The 15,977-nt window shown below is 56.1% G+C and overlaps 5 protein-coding genes across 5 annotated transcripts; 1 reads left to right on the top strand and 4 right to left on the bottom strand.

The window, feature by feature from the left end:
• Positions 1-39: 39 nt before the first annotated feature.
• On the bottom strand, positions 40-4,133 carry CHGG_04163 (uncharacterized protein; the record flags this gene model as incomplete). Its single annotated transcript, XM_001223376.1, has 7 exons — positions 40-1,086; positions 1,152-1,643; positions 1,712-2,260; positions 2,325-2,721; positions 2,789-2,839; positions 2,918-3,304; positions 3,862-4,133. 7 exons carry the CDS (start codon positions 4,131-4,133, stop codon positions 40-42), a joined length of 3,195 nt encoding a protein of 1,064 aa, XP_001223377.1.
• A 1,027-nt stretch (positions 4,134-5,160) lies between these two features.
• On the bottom strand, positions 5,161-6,608 carry CHGG_04162 (uncharacterized protein; the record flags this gene model as incomplete). The annotated part of the gene is made up of 5 exons (XM_001223375.1): positions 5,161-5,419; positions 5,477-5,551; positions 5,607-5,726; positions 5,824-6,202; positions 6,335-6,608. 5 exons carry the CDS (start codon positions 6,606-6,608, stop codon positions 5,161-5,163), a joined length of 1,107 nt encoding a protein of 368 aa, XP_001223376.1.
• A 1,025-nt stretch (positions 6,609-7,633) lies between these two features.
• On the bottom strand, positions 7,634-8,967 carry CHGG_04161 (uncharacterized protein; the record flags this gene model as incomplete). The annotated part of the gene is made up of 3 exons (XM_001223374.1): positions 7,634-8,389; positions 8,619-8,792; positions 8,857-8,967. 3 exons carry the CDS (start codon positions 8,965-8,967, stop codon positions 7,634-7,636), a joined length of 1,041 nt encoding a protein of 346 aa, XP_001223375.1.
• A 1,156-nt stretch (positions 8,968-10,123) lies between these two features.
• Positions 10,124-11,455, bottom strand: CHGG_04160 (uncharacterized protein; the record flags this gene model as incomplete). The annotated part of the gene is made up of 3 exons (XM_001223373.1): positions 10,124-11,044; positions 11,097-11,338; positions 11,392-11,455. The coding sequence occupies 3 exons, from the start codon at positions 11,453-11,455 to the stop codon at positions 10,124-10,126; spliced, it is 1,227 nt and encodes a 408-aa protein (XP_001223374.1).
• A 2,016-nt stretch (positions 11,456-13,471) lies between these two features.
• Positions 13,472-14,977, top strand: CHGG_04159 (uncharacterized protein; the record flags this gene model as incomplete). Its single annotated transcript, XM_001223372.1, has 4 exons — positions 13,472-13,565; positions 14,111-14,679; positions 14,736-14,784; positions 14,847-14,977. The coding sequence occupies 4 exons, from the start codon at positions 13,472-13,474 to the stop codon at positions 14,975-14,977; spliced, it is 843 nt and encodes a 280-aa protein (XP_001223373.1).
• Between the last annotated feature and the right edge of the window lie 1,000 nt (positions 14,978-15,977).

The raw sequence follows: 15,977 nt of genomic DNA, 5'->3' as shown, positions 1-15,977 counted from the left end.
CACAGGGCGTCATTGACGTGCGGGAACGCCCTCGAGAAGTTAGTACCAGTGGGACGACTCCGGAACAGGGTAATGTCCATCCAGGATCACCCCCCCGCTGACCACATCCTTTGCCAGCTGCAGGAAGTTGTCCATCGCCTTGGTCCGGGGATCAACACCACCACCACCGCCTCCCGAAGCCGACGACGAAGCAACAACCCCCCCCTCCGCCGCCAAAACATCCTCCAACCCCTTCAACACCTCCACATACAGCACCCTCACATCCCCCGTCCTCCCCCCCAAACCCAACCCCGCAAACAAGCCACCACTCGCTCTATCAATCAAATCCAGCGCATATCTCGCAAAGGCGTACGCATCCGTCGCAGCGGTATGCTGGTCCGGGCGGTTGCCCGCCCGCCGCAGCTCGGGCGCGATGTAGGCGCGCGGGCGGCGCGGCACCGGGGTTGGCTCGCCGAGCACGGCCTCGAAGCGCGCGGGGGCGGGGCTGCCGCGCGGCGCCGCGTACCGGTCGTGCAGGTGCGGGATGTTGAAGTCGGCGGCGCGGAGGCGGGAGCGTTTGGGGCGGAGGAGGATCTTGGGCGGGGTTGAGGGATCTGGGTGTTTTGGGAGGGGGAGGGTTAGTGCGTGGGTTCTTGAAGGGGTTGTTGGAGGGTGGGAGGGGGTAGGGGAGGGTTGGGAGCGTTGAGGGTGGGAAAGGGTAGGGGAGGGTTGAATGGTTGTCAAACAGGGGATGGATGGTGAAGATTGGGAGATGGGGAGGTAAACGTACCGGTACGGCCCGATGGTGGCGTGCATATCGCGCAGGGTGGTGCCAATTTCGTGAAGAAAGTTGAAGATGGCGAGCCAAGTCTCCCTCTCCAAGCAGTCGTCGACCATGTCTTCAATGAAGTCGAGAAGAGGACCCTTGGTGTGCTCAAACACAAACGCAAAGGCCCGGTCTCCGGGGACAGCCGCTTCGGGTTTGTACGGAGCCGGTCGGTTGCTCCCTGTGCTGGGGATGGTCTTGACGGGTACTGACATAAAACCGTAGAAGTGGACAACGTTCTTGAAGCGGTTGCCGGCGACGTAATCGTAAAAGGACTCGAGCTAGAAAGGGAGGTTAGGAACGCCTGGGTTAAACTTCACCCCACGAGGAGTAATTGGGGACTTACACGGTTGCAAAACATGTTGTCCCTCGCGATTCGGGATTCTCCATCAGAATTGGCAATGATCCTGATCAGGGCGATGCCAGTCTCGTATCTGTTGTAACAGACATTTCCGAACTGGTCGTACCGCCTCCCGACGCTCCAGGGTACCCCGTAGGTTGAGCCGTAGCGACCACAGCTGAAAAAAGCAGCATCATCCCAGTTGATGCCAGCGTCACGGCGTTGGATCAGGCATGTGAAGTCGCTGAACCGAGGGTGGTACCGTTCCCGCATGATGCTCTTCAGCAGGTTGCGGCCCTCGGTGCCCTCGTACTGGTGATCAAGCTTGAGGTTGAGATAGAGGCAAGCCGAGGCAAGACCGCGGGCTTCGTCTGTTGTCTTTCGCTTTAAGCCGCGAAGTTTCATGCCGGGGAGGGTCTCAAGCAGATAGAGGGTTTTGCCGTCAATGAGGTTGCCTCGACCGTCGTCACCCCGGCCAAAGATGAGCATGCAATCGTTCTAAATACATATGGTTAGCAGAATTCTCAAACCATGTCATGGGTAGAAAGAGGAAGCTGGATACTCACCCAGTCAATCCAGTAGCGTTCCAGAATCCTGTGTAGTAAAGCGGGATCCAACTTGCGGCGGGCGAACACGATCTGGCCATCTCCTCCATGGTGAGATTTGCAATGTGCGGTGTGGTGAGAGAGCTCGATCCTCTCCATCCAGAAGTCGACCCTGGTCTTGCTCTTGGTATCTCGGCCTGGTCTCTTGTTCTGATAGCCAGGACAGTCGCATCCATTGCATTTGCAGGGGATGTTGAGACCAAGCAGGTCACGGTTATTGCCAAGGTAGTGGGATGTCACGTCGTCAGTGAGATAAAAGACATGGCGGTAATGACCTCCCAGGCTCCATAACTGGCCGGAAAATGATTTGGCTTGCTTTGTTGCCGTCAGGGCCAGAAGATCCCAGTTGCCGGTGGTATCGAGGCCGGCTTTCTCGAGGAGCTCCGTGATTGTGGTCTTGGATGTGACAGGCCGAAGTTGGTACTCGGGAGAGTTGTAGCGGGCAATGTCCACATATTCCTTAAGATCGAGGATGGCAGGAGAGCATTCCTTCTTGAGGTCAGGGGGCCCCTGTAATGAACCAGTGTTAGCATTGCCTCATCTCAACACATGATGTATCCATTGTTGTACGTACTGCTTGGTATTGTGCCGCGCGCAGGAGTCTGAGTTCCGAGGCCGTGATTTCTCGGGAAGCTGACTCGCACTGGATCATGCGCAAAAGTGTCCAGACATCCCAAACATCGGCAGCGTCAACGGAGGCATAGACGGTCTGCACCCAATCCTCTTCGTACTCGGGGTAATCGGCAGAGCAACGGAATTCTCCAAGGTTCCTGATTAACTGGGGATTGAACTGCCCAGTGCCGTTGCAAATCCAATAGGCGTAGATATTGGGTCTACCCTTGTGCGCCGTCGCTTGGGAGATGGCAGTCAGGTACCGCTTGAACCAGGTGCCGATGAAGGGGTACTCCGGGCCCATGCCACGGATTCCGAGCGCCTGGGCGGCAAATGCCGCGGCTTCGTGGACACCAGGCCTGGGGGTAAATGTCAGTGTACTGCTTTCATCTGGTGGAGTGTTGAAACTGAGCGGGTTGTACGTACCACCTACACATGACATGGTGCGTCTTGATGACCTTGTTGGCAAGGCCGAGCCTACATCAAGCAGGTCAGTTCGGAGTTCATCAATAATCACACGTCGTCTCCATCAGACAAAATTCAAGGGCAACATACCAAATCTTTTCGTCCTCCGGGATGGGAGCGACGGCGAACTTCTCCGGGTTGTCGTTGTCCAGCTCTCTGGCCATGGACCCGTGGCAGTTCTGGTAGTTATCCCAGAACTCCACGTTCTCCGGGTCGGAGAGCAGCTCCTTCACCCGCTCTCTGCGAGCGTCGAAGGGGAGGGCGTAATCGAGTCGGGTGGCGAGCCCGACGGCAAACGACTTGAGGAGGGCCGACTGGTGCTCCTTCTCGGCCGCGCTCTTTTTGGCGGCGGGGTGCCAGCCCCACGACGTTTCCGAGTTGGTCCCGTCGCCGAACTCGCTTGACTCGCTGGCCGAGTCGGTCTCCGCCTCCCCCAGCTGGGAGAGCAGCTCTCGGAGGGTGTGGTGGGCGAACGACCTGGGGTGTAACAAAGTTGTGAGCAAATTTCTTCCCAAAGATTGAGAAAAGAGGCTCTGTGATGAATTTGTAGGATCAAATTGCTTCTCAACAAACAAGATTGGATCACTCCCCATGATCCAGTGCTCACTGAGCCCTGTCAATGAGAAGTGATCCAATCCTGCTTGTGAATTGTGATTCCTGAGGTCAGATTGTGACTGCCCCATTGCGAACCTGGGAGGTTTGACCCAGAACTGATTTTTCCAAGACAACTTTGGGGCCTTTCAGTTTATTGCAGATTACAAAGGGTGCCTAGAATGAAAGAGGCAAAAATAGAGTGGCCACACAAGCCCTCGATCACCCGTCGGCGGAGTTTTCGCATGGACCAGGGCATCCCTCGAGGGTCAGCGCACAATAACAGTGACAGACCAAGCAACCAGTCGTGTCATTGGCCGCCCCGGAGCGCTCAGAAACGCCCCTCATCGTGTGCGGTTTGAGGAGTCTAGTGAATGGGCAGGGACTGGGAACGGGGATATCTGGGCGTGTAAGTCGATAGACTTGAGGGAGTTGATACATACCACCGGAGGAAGAGCAGGACAGCGACCTGCTTTGCCAGCCCGGGCTGGCCGGCGGCGGGGAGAGGAGAGGGAGGGCCGTCCTCGTCGGCTGCTGCAACCTCCAACATCTCTCGCTCGCGGCGAGAGAGCCGGAGGCGCAGAACGAAACCGTGGCGGAAGTCCGCCCGAGGGTCTTGGAAGTCCCCCATCGGCGGCAGGCTCGTCATCTTATTTTTTATTTTTTTGACCCATTGGGTCAACTCGGGCGCTGCGAGGCGCCGGCGATCCTCCATGATGGCGGGCAGGGAGGTGTTCTGCCGAGGGGTTTGTGGTTGGGAGTTGAGAAGTTGAGAAAACAGAAGAGACTCGAGTTTAAATAAAAACACCCAGTGCCCAAATCAGACGCCCACCACTAATTGAAATAAATTTCAAGAGGGCAAGAGGGGCCCCAGGCGCGTTTTTGCAGACTCAACAAACTAAATTCAGGCGTGCTGGTTGAAACTGGCATACGCGTGCCTTCCTGTAACTAAATTAAGGCATCAAGATCCTTTTCGAGGTATTTCCCTTGACCTCTTATTCACTTTGCGTCCACTCCTTGTCCACTCCTTGTCCAACTCACAGACAACATTTGCTGCCTTGCCTAAGAGGGCAGCCCGAGAGAAACCCAGTTGCACTGATTCTTGCTAGTCTTGAACAATGAAGGAGGTTGACATGAATGGGCACTTGTGCAAGAGTCTCTGGATATGGATGAGGAGAGAAGGGCTCGTCTTTCGAGGAGTAGACATACCCAACAACAGGAGGCTCACCAAGGAAAGTGACTGGTAAGTCCCGTCTGTCTATTCTTTATAAAGCAACAGCCACCTTCTGTCACTATCAACCCTCTTCTTTGACTTCACGATGGAGAAACTTGCCACAGCAATAACAGGTGCAATTAACGTCCAAGTCCAGCCTTTCCTTCGCTCTTTGTGTCCCTCCATAACTAGCATATTTTGATAATTTGTTCATAGAATAAAGCCTAAGCTCACGGTGCGAGTGATATTATACGATTTGTGAATTATTACTGAGTATGCGGTTTTCGTCGCACATGTTCTGGGCAACGCCGAATCTTGGTGTTTTGCGACGAACTGCCCAACATTTCAACTTGAACCGACCAAAAATGTGTTCTCAGTTGCTGTCAATCCAATGGCAGAGCTGCAAAATCAACTCCCAAGCCCGGACGAAAAATCCGGTTTAAGTGCAGAACTTATCGTAGGCATTTTCCTTGAAAGTCGCCAAAACCAAGATACATAATAGAATATCGCCCATTTCCAGCTTGCTTCCTTAGGTACTTTTGGCCTCTTCCACTGCCGGTACCGCGGCTTCCTTCACCTGTTCACCGACGGCAGACTCATCACCGCTGGTAGTGGGCTGCTGACCCCCGAGGGCCCCCGGCTGGGCCTTCTTCTCAGCATCATCAGTCTGCTCGCCATCTTTCCGTTTCAGCCCGACGCGGCCGGGAGCAGACATACGCGCCGCCATTTGGGGAAATAGGTAACCAGGGGCAAAGATAGCCAGGAGGAGGCAGGGAATCAGGACCATACTATTGCTCAGGTCAGTGAACTTGCTCGGGTTCTGATCATCGCCCGGCTCTACTCACAATCCCTCCAGCACGATAAACGACGGCTCGTCCTGCATGATGTGGTTGCCCCAACCACCAGCCATCTCCGCGATACTGACCCGTCAGTCAGCATCATCTTGTAGTCAAGGTGACGAGTCAAGGAACCTACCGATAGATACAGCGAATCAAGATGCCGCTATACGCCCCCGTCACAGCGTACACAAACATCCTAAACTTCTTATCACGCCACAGCGCAACAGCCTCGGGGTCCGCCTCGGGAGAGTTGATCCTATCGAAGTGAGGTTAGCCGGGCATCCCACTCCACCCCCTCAGTCACCCACAACAACAACAACAAACACAACCCATCACCAACCCCCCGCACTCACCACTTCCGCACCCTCAGATAATAATCCCCCGCGGACGTGCCAAAAAAGCTCAACACCACCACCTGCAGCACAATGCCCGCAATAATACAGCGATTCCCATGCTGGACCATCTTGAAATTGCTCGTGGCGGCGCTCGCGGCCAGGGCGCCGCCGATGGCCTGGACGAGCAGGCAGGAGACGTCGAGGGGCACGAAGACGAAGGGGTACAGGTGGGGGCGCACGCGCGACAAGGTCGGGTTGAGCGCCAGGCAGACGTGTTTGAGCGTCAGGTAGATGGAGATGCACACGAGCGTGGGCGCCAGGATGATGGCTACGATTTGCGTCTCGAAGGCGTGCTTGTTCCAGGGGTTGTCGGTCAGCGGGATGCGCGCGCCGTAGCCTGGGGGAGGGGGGGGGTTAGTTGTTGGTGTCTTGTGTTTTGCTTCGAGTTGTTTGTCTTGAAAAAGGGGGGGGGGGGAGAGAGTTGGCGTTCTACCGCCCTCCTCCCCCTTCTCCCCTGGATAACACCCACCTGGGAGCTCCAACGCGCACCTAGCCGCGATGAAGGATGTGTAACTCCATGTCTTCTTCAGAATTCCCAGTACCAGTGCGATCACGGTTGCTACGGCAAACCCAATGACGAGGAAGATGTTGATCCCCCTGTTAGGGTAGTACCCAAGCGTGGTGGCTTCGACGGTGCAGTTGGCCGTGATGTGGGTGCACGAGTAGTAGTAGTTGGCGATGGCGTCGTCGATGGCGTCCTGGTCCCATCCCGGTGGGAACATGGATGGGTCGAGCTCGACCATTGCGGCTCTTTTCTTGACTTGTAGGCTACGCTGCGTTGTTCAATGTCAAGCCAAGGGGGGCGGCTGGTTGGACATATGACTTGCAACACGGCTGCTGCGCGAGCGATGGTATCGAGAAGTCTGATATTTAAAAACCAAAAGGCAGGTTCAAAACCAGTAACTATCTTCTCTGGGTATCAACACGACTGAGCACCAACAAAAAAGAACCAAACCAACCCCGATACCCCAAGCGCGGTCCAGTCGAGCCCTATATACCTCCCCCAAAACACACCGTCCCATCGTTACCCTACCGGTTGAATGCTACGGTCCCTCTTAAACAGCCCGCAAACCGTTAAGCGATCCGACCCAATTCTCAAAACCCGAGGCCAGCTCCGGGCCAAGATCCCTGAAGAAGACCAGGGAGGGTGGTATGCCGCCGTTCTTTGCTGGTCTGGGCGGGCACAATGATTCGGTTCGGGCTGGATGGTCAGAGTGACAGTTGAAAAGGTTGTCATGGAATCCCGAAGGGAACCCGAATAGGGGCACCCCGGGGGTCCATTGGACTTGCTTGATTGACAGCCGATCCAATCCTTCGCACAATGAATCAGTGATGTGGGTGTGGGGGGAATCAACGACTTAGCTGATCCGTTTTGGAAAAGAGGATTTTGGAGGACGCAATCGGACGGGAAATGGTTCGTCGCATGTGAACGTTCTAGTTCCTGGATTGACTGGATTTCAGGAATATTCGGGGCCAAGAGTTCCCTGGTTAGGGGCGGGCGGGAAGGCCACGCAGGGCTGTGTGGAACTTTTGGAAGCTCGGAGAAATACCAAGCATGCGGGGTGTTGGAGGGGACTGGGGACGGCTCCATGTTCTCCAGCTTCCACCCCAATGCCGCCAATCGTATCCCACCGACAGGCACGTCCCGCCTCGAGTGGTTGCACACTTCCCGTGGGCCCAGTTATTGGAAAATACTAGTGCGGAAGAAGGATAATAGCAACAGTGCAACAATGCCCGCGAGGACTGTATTGATATAGTACGACGACCATCACTCTTTCCCCCCAAGCCAGCGATAGACGACCGAAAAGTCGCGGCCCTTACACCTCTCCTCCGACTCGGCCGTCTCATACACCTCCGACGCTTTCTCCGCTAGAGGCAGATCTGCACCCGCCTCCTTAGCCGCCAGCATCGCAAGCCTCAAGTCCTTCCTCATCAGCCCAATCCCAAACCCGCCCGCATAATCCCGCCCCGCCGGCGCCGTTTCCACGACGCCCGGCACGGGATTGTTGACCTCGCTCGGCCAGCACTTGCCCGTGCTGACATTAATCACGCTCGCGAGCACCTTGGGGTCCAGCCCCCACTTCACGCCCAGGTTCATGGCCTCGGCCGTGGCGATGTTCTCGATGGCGAGCAGGTAGTTGTTGGCCAGCTTGGCCGACAAGCCGGCGCCTTGCGGACCGCAGTGCAGCACCCGCTTGCCCATCCGGAGCAGGACCGGCTCGATGCAGCCGAGTAGGGCTTGTGGTGCGCCCAGCATGAAGGTCAGCGTCCCCGCCGTGGCCCCGACCACGCCGCCCGACATGGGCGCGTCGACGAAGCTGCCTCGCCCGTTGGGGAAGACGGTGGATACGGCGTTGGCGACCTCCCGTGAGGAGGAGGGGTCGATGGTGGAGCAGTCAATGAAGAGCCGCGTCTTGGGCTTCGCGGGTGATTCGCTTTTTGGGGTGGTGGCATACGCCGAGAGGATGGTCTCGTATGCGGATTTGACATGCTTTGGCTCTGGAAGGCAGGTTATGACAGTATCCTGAGTGAGTTTCGGTCAGCTGAGGTTCAACGCTCATCTTCCTAACTCGCTAGTAAATACCAGAGTGGTTCTTGGGCTTCTCAGAGGATTGGCTTTTGTTGTATAACAATAATCACGGTGAAGGCCGGCGGACCGGCCCAACTTAGAACAAGTCATGGATAAAACAAACTCATCATAAAAGCCCGGGGTACGAACCACAGAGGGGAGCGAGAATAAGAAAGTCACGTACCGCATCCCTAGCCGCGTCGCCGGCGCTGTCAGCGACCTCTGCCACCGCACCGCCGGCTTGCTGTGTTTTCATCGTATGCATCAGCTTCTCCGCGGCGGCCTTGTTGATGTCAAAGACGCGGATGGTGTCGCTGGGTGGTAGCTTGGCCTGGAGATTCCTCGCCATTTGAAACCCCTAGTCGATGAAGACAAGGTCAGCATGGCCATAGACGAAGTTATTGAGTTGCACAAAAACATACCATCTGGCCCAGGCCGATGAAGGCATAGTTATCCAGCCGGCGGGCCGAGGACGAGAAGTCCCGGCGCTGGATGCGGAGTGTGGGCCTCCATAACCTCCCTACGTTCCTCATCTTGTGTTCTCGTAGTCGCAAGGCGGTTTATTCAGTTAGTGCGAGGAGTTGACAGTGTGTACTCAAAGGGGATAGCAGGCACCTTTCGGTGTTGTTGATCCGGTAGTGGGTGATCGGCGGGGAAGCCGAGTCCCAAAGCCGCCCATTGCCGGCCGCAGCTCATTTGAGCATGGTCGGATCCACGGGTCACCAGACCTGATGGCCCGAGGCGGAGAGCATAAAGGAGTAAGCGTGGAGAAGGGCGGGTGCTCCCGCTCTTCCGTCAGACTCTAGAGAGCCTCAAGAGAAGGAGGTTGTCATTGAGAGGGGAGGAATAGGATCCCGCCGATTTTTTCCTTCTTTTTTTGGGAAAGTCGAAGGGGAAAGGAAAAACAGCGAAGAACTTTGACGAGGAAAAGCTTTTGTGCGCGACGGAATTCAGCCGGATCGGGCTTGGTCCCTTCCACCGCTGCAAGCCCCCTTCGGTTCCGAGATGAGGCACGGAAAGTTGTAGACACAGGCCCTAACCCTTAAGGTTGTCTCACAATGGCACCAGATCCGGGAAACGGTCAGAGTATCTTCATGTACTTATGTATCTGAGACTCAATACAAACGCCGTGCGCCTACAACTCGCTGCGGGAGCCTAGTAGGTTCTAGGTCCGTCCATTACAAGGGGATACTGGGATTATCTGGTCACCACAACGCCCTCCCCCTACCCAACCCACGCACCCCTCGCCCGTCCTAGAGCCCGAGGTGTTCCAAGGCCATCTCTGTCCCGGGCCTACCTACCTACTCCAAGTGTCTTTTAACCAAATCTTTCCCTCGTCCCCTCCAACCACCATCGATGTCCAGTGTATGTTTGATGAAAGGCGGCATCGCCGCAGGGGGTATGTGCACGAAAAAGGGTGAAAATGTGAACAGGCACGTTCAAAATAGCAGGAGAAATCCGCCCCGCCCATCCGATATCCTCCCACAACTCCAAACCAATATGTGTGATGAGAGACTTGATACGCCCAGTTTAGGCTGAAATCTCGCGCCACTGAGGGCGCCACCAAATAATGGATGAGATTTAGTTGCCATTATAGCGCATTCATCACATATGGTGTAATTATCGGGACGAGCGCACTGTAAAACCTTGTTAGCGATATGCGTGGATATGAATAGCCAGAAAAGGGACTTACCCAAGTGCTCCCACGGCAACCGTGGCGGTGAGGCCAAAGAAGGCCCGTTTCCGGATCTTCTCCTTGCGGATTTCTGCATCCGTCTTGACTTTCTTGGCCCTGGGCGGCTCAACGGCCCCCTCCTCGCCCTCCTCGCCCTCCTCGCCCTCTTCGTCTTGGGCAATGTCATCGGCTTTCCGCTTGCTCTTGCTGCTCGATGCCGCACCAGAGGCCTCATTGTCGGCTTTGACTGCAGCTTCGACCATCGCCTTGGCATCGGCAACCATCTTGGCCGCATCCTCGGGTGACGGAAGCTCACCGAGGAGAGGAACCTCGACCTCAACCTTTGTGTGTTTGACTTCCTCACCATCCGCATCTACCGAGACGTCTTGGTCGAGATGAATCTTGACCTTGGGCTCCTCCTGCACGGGCTCGAGCAAGACGGCAGGTTCCTTCTCGATCGATTCGATCTTGAGCTCGGACTCGGTGGCGTCCCCGACCTTTGCCACCTTCAACAGCGAGGTCGCCGAGACCTGGGACTGGAACGGTGTTTCATTTACGAGAGTAGGCGAAACCGAATCTCCGACGCTAGCCGGTAGGCTATCGGTTACGATCGACGATTGGGATGAGGCGGTGCGACGCTTCCGCGGACTCGCAACTGCGCGTTTCGGGACGGCGGACTTGGCCGGGCTGGCGGAGCGACGGCTGCGTCTCGGTGTAGGCGGGACGAGCGTCGGCTGCCCGGAGAAGAACTTGGGCGGCGCACTGATCTTCTTCGGGGGGCCGCTGTCGGCGCCAGCGGTGGCCACGATGTCGGTAGGATCGAGGAGGGCGCGGATCCAAGGGAGAATATTATACTCTTCGGCCAGCACCAAAGCCTCCTCAGGCGGGATCCACACGTTTCCGGCCGTCTCCTCATGGCTCGTCGACGGGAGAGACTTCATGTATTTACGTTCCGCCTCTTCATCTTCCTGCGCCGCGTACGGGAACGTGGCCCTTAAACATGCCGGTGGCGGAAACAAATCCGTCGTGACTGCGCCGCATGAGGAAGTAGCTGGGCGGTGACGACTTGAAGATGCCAGACACGATGCCCTTGGGCAGCGGAGCGCGCAGGTGCGCGTAATCGAACGCGCCAAGCGCCGACGTGTCGACTTCTCCCGCAGGGGCTGTCGCGATCATGCGTGCGGTCAACTGAGTCTGCCCGAGGCGGCGACGGCTGACCAAATCGCTGTCTATGGCAACAAGTTAGCAACGAGTCAGTTCGGGGGCAAAGCGATGGACATACGAGCTGGCACATCCTCAGTCAGAAGAGGATTGTGTCGTTCTGGAAGACGCCGGTCTGGCGCCATTGTTTGCCGAATGTGCTTTGACTACAGGAGGCTGCCGCGCAAAGAAAGAGTAGCGGGCGAGCAGATCTATCCTGAGCGCGTGGTCTGGAAGGCCCGGGGTACCAGGAGAGAAGCGCGACGAGAGAAATTCTTCGCGCGTCGCCGCAAGGGTCTCCGTACCGTGCCGTTCTTGTCGCGGACGACCAGCGGAAATAAGACAAGACGGGGAAATGACGCAAGGGCCAAACTGCGGGTGGTCAGATAAAAGTGATGTTGGAGGCAAAACAACAGCGCAACAATATTGATGCTCGCGATGCGATTAACGCAGTTTTTGGACCTGGCGCAATCTGCAATCTGTTTCTGGGGGAGCAGATGACAGATTGGGCGAAGGAGCTGGGGGGGGTCCTGGGGTAACGAACGACCAGCCCCAATGAGCGAGTTCATCAGCGCGACTCGAGGTGTGGGGAACGTCTAGCGTGTTGAGTGGAAGGGCACGGATCACAACTGTCCGTCAAGCGCAGGGTCGCTGGCCGCCGATTGGATAGCTGGCTTCTTCCATGCTCCACACACCCAAAAAGGGTTGGGGGCTCAAGAGTTCCAACAGCGAATTCAGCCATCAGGGGAACGGCGAGGGGCCTGCACAATGCGGCATCCCCACACGCCGTCTCTCGGCAGGGAGGTTAAAGCCGCCATCACGAGCGAATTGGCCTTCTCCAAGTCACCGATAAAGCGGCTCTGCCTTCTTTTTCTCGCGCTGCCGCGCGGGATGCGGTAGGATGACATGCACATTCTTGGGGAACTCCTTTCGTCCTTGGGGGTCACCTCCCCCTCCGAGCCACAGCCGCGCTCAGCGTCTCTCTGTCGCCCGGTTGTTTGACGCCTTTTCCGGCATCATCGCCTTATCGGTTGGGCAGCCATCCGTTTGTCAGCCTGGCAGCGACCGGGTTGCCACGTCCCTTTCGGACGCTGGTGACAGGCTGCAATTTCTGGAGATTTGGGAAGTCATGTGGTTGCTCTTTCGACGCCCAGGCACAATCCCTCGGAGACAGACAGGTGCAGGCAAACACCAGGGTCCACCTTGAAATCGGTAAAAAGGACACCAAGGGAACCTGAGTCTGATGGAGTCCATTTCGCCTCCATGCCCGTCTCACCACATCGGAAAATCATCCGCTCCGTTCCAGTTCGGGTCTGGTTGAACCTTTTGGGCATCGTAAAAATGAGCGGTGAACCGATTGGGCAACAGGTTTTGGCCCCCTTTGGCCGGTCTGGATTGTGAAGTGTGAGACACCGTCCCAACCAGCCATGACCACCCTCTTCAAGGAAAACTGCTCCTCCATCTCCAGCATTTGCCAGCGAGATGAGCCCGTAACTATCTCATTATTTTCTCAAGTGAAGAATGGAGGTGCTCAGATTATGTTAGACCAGCGGCTAGTTATGCCGAGTCAACCAGGCGACGTACTCGTTCCAGTGCAGCTAATGTCGGCAGTTTGTGCACAACCCAGCAGTTATTTATGTATCTCCACACCATACAGCTGTAAATAAACCAGCGTCTGAAAATACCGACTACCAGGAGGCGGCGCGGGATCCAGAGTCCTGGTTTCATGGCCAAGTGCTCCAACGGATCGATGCTTGGGTCTCAACTTAGCTCGCCCCGTCCCTGTGCCTCTCCCGGGATACGGTTGGGCATGGCAGAGCTCCCCTTTTCTGCTGTTGATGTTCCAGATCTGTGACAGTCCAATGGCACACAACCGACACTGATTCAAGGTGGGCCGGCCCGGCCAGAACCCCGCCAAACGTGCCGCTGGTTGGCCAAAGAAGTATGGCCTGAGGACCCCTCTATCGACCACCCCTCATCACCGCCCAAATAAATACCAGGGAAGCTTGGTCTCCATCGTCACCGACAAGTCCACATCATCCCCTCCCAACCTTAGATTTACGGCAAACCGACGACCAGGCATAGGATATTTGCCAGGATAGCCTCTCCAGCTCCGTGAAAACAACGTGCAACTTTATTTCACCAATTCTTAATTATTCACCATGGCACCCCAGGAAGATGAGCTGTTGCCCGAGAACGCCACTGGCTACAAGCTCTCTCAGCCCAAGCAGTCCTTAGCTGAGTACCAGAAAATGGGTAAGTTCAACAAGAGACACTGGATTTGGGTGACTAGGTCTCTTTCCCCCTTGAGCCATGTTCGTGAATCATGCATCCTTATGAGTGCAAATGGCCTCAGGAGAGTGCGGTGTGGGTAGTCCGCCTGGTCGGTTACCTAGGTATCCTGACAGAGATGGATGCCCACCGAAGCACTCTCTAACAATCTTCACCACCACTTATTCCCAAATTCACAAACAGCACCGGCCCGAGCCCTAAGTTCCAGTGCTTTTATTTGATAGCACTGTTTCCCAGTCACCTGGCAATTCTCTCCCACTACGTCTGGCACGTGGGCTTAGTTCGGCTCGGGCTTCTCTCTGTCACTCGACTCCCAAAACAAACCAACCTTCATTAATTCCCGTTCTTTCTTTTCTTACCCTTCAAGTCAATCTTCGCGATACCAAATTGCGAGTACACTCTTTTCGAACTTCCATTCCCACAACGCGAGTACATTCATTTTCACTCCCCATCCCGCGATCCTTCGATTCACTTCACTTCACTCTTTGGCCTTTCGCCTCTTCTCTTAGACAACAAACCCTATCCAACAAGCTGCTTTACCAAGTTCAAGGACAAGATGTCTTTTGTTCGCAGAGTCAGCTTCCGCGACCCCGACCCGGCAAGCCTGGGTAGTCGGGGTGCACGGAATGATACACCAGCGGGTCGCCCGGTGCGATGCCGTTCTCCCTACCCTCACAATAGCTCTCTGGAAGACGAGGAGGAGGATACGGACGATTGTCACGAATCAGAGGCTGACACTGATGACTCTTCAGACGAGGGCGATGAGTCTCTGCAGCGCTACAAGCAGTCTCTTGGCCTGGCCGCCGACGATCTGTCGGATCCCAAGGATCCCCGCGTGTGCATCATCCAGTCGCTTACGATGGAGTCGCCCGGTCGCGACCCCGTTGTCATTGATCTTTCGGCTCCTGGCAGTGCCGACGACCTCAAGAAGAAACTCTTCAAGATCAAGGGAGGCGCGGTCTTCACCATGAGCGTCCAGTTCAAGGTCCAGCACGAGATCCTCAGCGGCCTGCACTACGTCCAGGTTATCAAGCGTAAGGGCCTGGGGCTCTTGGGCGACAAGTCTTCCGAGATGATTGTAAGGCCACTAAACCTCTTGTTATGATCGATCTCAGAGACTGACAGCCATTGCAGGGTAGCTTCGCGCCCAACACCGCCAAGCAGCCCATCTACACCAAGAAATGTAATGCCCCGCTAACATACTCACAATCTACCCCTCCAACACCTCACTGACATCCAACGCAGTCCAAGAGGAGACAGCTCCAGCCGGCTGGGCCGCCCGCGGCCATTACTTCGTCAGCTCCAGCTTCGTCGACGACGACAAGAAGACCCATCTGCAGTTCGACTGGGCCTTCGAGATCGACAAGGACTGGTGATCTCGCCCTCCCTTGCTCGGCCCGATACCGGATAATGGAATGGCCAGCTTCGCATGGGATGGATGGGATTCACGGTTTGGTCTGAAGGGGGCCGGGCAGCTCGTCGTCGTGAGTGGGTCACAATTCCCGGAAAGGAAGGGTGAAAGAAGGGTGAATCGGGTTTTCCGGAAGGGTTGGAACGGGCGGTCGGTTTTTGGCACGCATGCATGCAACCAGCATCAATGGATCTCGGCGCGTGAACCGAGCGTTCTGAATGGAGGGGATCTAGCTCTGTCACCTTCACTGTTTATCTTCCGGATGACTTTTGTCTCTGGGGCAGGCAGGGCAGATTCCATTGGACGACAGGACACCCCTTGGCTGGCTGGTTTGTGTAGGTTGCTTTGGCTTTTGCTGGGAGAGGTTGGGCTCGGGACGGGGAGAGGTGGATTGCGGTTTTGCTTCGCGCCTTGGTCCTGCTCTTCCTGGCAGCGACTCGCCCGCTCTCGCGTGGGACACCGTGTCCTGAAGGATAATTCGTTTACTTGTTCTTGCTGTTTTCTTTTTGCGCCCATCACCTAGATAGCACCCGGGAAACGGAAAATGACATCTCAAGCCAGATTTTGAGGCCTTGACGGCAGACCGCAAAAATTCGTTTGGTATCATCGTCTATCGTCGGTACTAGGTAAGGGCCATCCGCCACCAGGGAAGGCGACCGGTCATATATACTCTCTCCCCATCAGGCCAGCCATGCTAAGCCACACCTATCCCCAGGTGATTGAACCGTCCCCTCCATCTGTTCTACAAAAAGTAATCTGGCAACGCGCCGCCATCCGCTCCCTTATCCCCTCCACCACCACTCATCTGGGCGTCCTTGACCTGATCATTCTCCGGCGCCGCGGCGAACACGTTGAAGAATCTCTCCCCAGTGTCGCTCACCTCGAGCACGCTCGCCATGTTGCCGCACCGATAACAATAATTGGGGGCGCTCCACACCGTGCTCAGCCGGTCGTCGTACAGCACC

The sequence above is a fragment of the Chaetomium globosum genome, genomic scaffold (assembly GCF_000143365.1).
Source record: "Chaetomium globosum CBS 148.51 scaffold_4 genomic scaffold, whole genome shotgun sequence".
Taxonomy (NCBI): domain Eukaryota; kingdom Fungi; phylum Ascomycota; class Sordariomycetes; order Sordariales; family Chaetomiaceae; genus Chaetomium; species Chaetomium globosum.
The sequence above is the reverse complement of the archived record's forward strand: the minus strand, read 5'-3'. Positions and strand labels throughout refer to the sequence as shown.